This window comes from Porites lutea, chromosome 13 (assembly GCF_958299795.1).
Source record: "Porites lutea chromosome 13, jaPorLute2.1, whole genome shotgun sequence".
Taxonomy (NCBI): domain Eukaryota; kingdom Metazoa; phylum Cnidaria; class Anthozoa; order Scleractinia; family Poritidae; genus Porites; species Porites lutea.
In genome coordinates this window covers 14,810,019-14,812,422 of record NC_133213.1, presented here as the reverse complement: position 1 = coordinate 14,812,422, position 2,404 = coordinate 14,810,019, and the positions used below count along the sequence as shown (strand labels likewise).

General features: G+C 39.3%; 1 protein-coding gene across 1 annotated transcript; it reads left to right on the top strand.

Annotated features, from left to right (window-relative positions):
- On the top strand, positions 1–858 carry LOC140922418 (octopamine receptor beta-2R-like). The gene has a single exon (XM_073372404.1). It carries the CDS (start codon positions 1–3, stop codon positions 856–858), a length of 858 nt encoding a protein of 285 aa, XP_073228505.1.
- The last annotated feature ends 1,546 nt before the right edge of the window (positions 859–2,404 follow it).

Sequence of the window (2,404 nt, the reverse complement as noted above, 5' to 3'; positions counted from 1 at the left end):
ATGGAGACCTGGTTTTGGATTCTAGGCTGGGTTCTTTCATTCCTTACCATCCTTGGAAATGGAATAACAATCTTCCTCGTTTGCAGCAGACGAAATCTCCGCACCAAAACCAACGCCTTTATTGTTTCACTCGCCGTGGCGGATTTCTTCGTTGGTTTGATCGTTATTCCTTCTCTGTTTTTCTGCGACATTGCAAACACCTGCGGCAGGAGGCCTCAACGCTTTATTTGGCTGTTGTTTGGTAACACGTCTGCTGCAAACTTATGCGGTTTAGTACTGGAGCGTTTATTTGCCATCGTCCATCCTCTAAAATACATTACTTTTATGACTCGCCGTCGAATTACCCAAGCTATTTTCTTCTCTTGGGCTCTGCCAGTTGGTTATACCACGCTAAGACATACCCTTTGCATTGTCTTATTTCAAAAAAACAAGGCCTGTCCTTTTCTTTGGCTGATCATAATTCCCCAGTTTCTTATATGTGTTGTGTTAATACTCTGCTTTGTATCAATGATATTTCATGTATGCAGGCATGATCAGTCAGCACGCACTTTAGCAAGACAGTTACGTTTTAACCATCAGGTGTCTTTTAAAACCCATCGTGAGAAGTCTGCTGTAATAATGATGGGTCTTGTGATAGGAGTGTTTCTTGTTTGCTATGGGATGTATTTACGTTGTGGTTTTCTACTACTATTCCAGACTACGATAACCTCGAGCTCATCGCCATGCAAGGATGAAAACTACAAAATTCCTATCTTGGTTTTAAACTCAGCCATTAACCCGCTGGCTTATGCTTTTTTCAAAAGAGACATAAAGAAAGAGTTTAAAAGACTTGTCGGCGCTGTGTTTTATAGAAAATAACAAAGTTAACTAAAGCCGACCCGACTTTACGTGCGTAACTCATTCTTGTAGGACGTAGGTCTTATATGAACGAGCCGTGAAAGGCTTGAGCTTAGACCGATAAATCCGTACGTGACGCTTGGACTCAAAGCGAATTGAAATTTGGAAAAAATGGCTGCGCGTTAGGAGAGAAAACAAGAACCTTTGGAGAATAGGGAGAATATATAAGATCATGTGGGAAAGGACTTATACATGTAAGAAGATCAAGATTCACAGGTGGTGTGAGACGCAAGCTCTTATTGGATGAAACTTTTAAGTTTCACATCATGACATAGAGTATAATTTTGTGTTCACACCCAGCTACCAAAGCCCGCTTTGCTTCACTGGCACGATTTTGGCGTACTCGAGCAACACTCTGTATCAATCGAGTAACAACGGATAGCGTGATCATGTGCAGCTTGTTGCTTGGATACAGTTTGGAACCAAGGCTTAATAGCCGTGAGCTTTGCATAGCGGGCTCATCGGTTATGACCATCGGTTTATCAATCTGAAACGGATGCTCGCACTCTGAATACCAGTTTGACGAGAGAAAACAAGATTGACAAGTTCAGAAGTTCAAGGTTCGGTGACTTTAAAGGCTTGGCGTCAATTTTCCTCCGCACTTAAGATGAGAAATGAGGTTGTTTTTTCAATAGCTTTCGTAATTAATCAACTCTGTTAATGGTGGTAGATTCCTAGAATTTACTGAACCGAACTAAAAGATTTACTGTACGATTTTCTTGAGATATGAAATAATTTCCCTGTGAGTAAAACACAAAGAAATGTAGTAGTCTTATAATCTTTCCGTGCAAGTTTATTTCAGTTCAGTCCAGCATGCAGGTGTGACTTCAATGGTAAAAATCGCCCAAAATGTAATTAAAAACGACTTATTAAGGAGAAAGGAAGGTGGCTATCAAATTTATCGCTTTTAGCCCCGGTGAAGGTTATTTTAAGGATATTTTTCCTTTAAATTCTGCAGAAATCGTGACAAAGAAAGAGGCTCAACCCGCAAATGGGAAGCGGAGGTGCACGTACCTGAAACGATATAAAAAAACGTGCATGCCGATTACAAGGTAAAACCTTCCAAATTTAGCGACACGAAATAAAAAAGCAAAAGAAGACATTTAACTATATAATATTGTTAATTGGTTGATAAGGCACAGTGAGAACTATTGTTAAAGAGCATATCGACATGACACTCCAGGCGTCTTGCGTCATGTATATTGAAAGGATTATAAAATAAAAAGGCTTTATAAATAACTAATAAAGGTTACTAGACAAAATTTTTGCGTAAAGAGGGTGTTTTTTTTGCACAGTTAATGACCACTTCCTTTAAAAACTTAACGACATTGTCTTTTTAAAGACAGAGCGCCAATTAAAGGCTTCCACCAACATAATTGACTTTTGCACGAAAAAGGTCTTAAATAAATGTAAATTGACTTAGAATAACAAGTAACAACGGGACTGTGAGAATCAAGCTCAAGGTTTACAACGGTCCGGAGCCGAGACGAAATTTCTCTTCGTAACA

Coding starts and splice junctions, on each gene's coding strand:
- LOC140922418 (XM_073372404.1), top strand. CDS start 1: ATGGAGACCTGGTTTTGGATTCTAGGCTGGGTTCTTTCATTCCTTACC.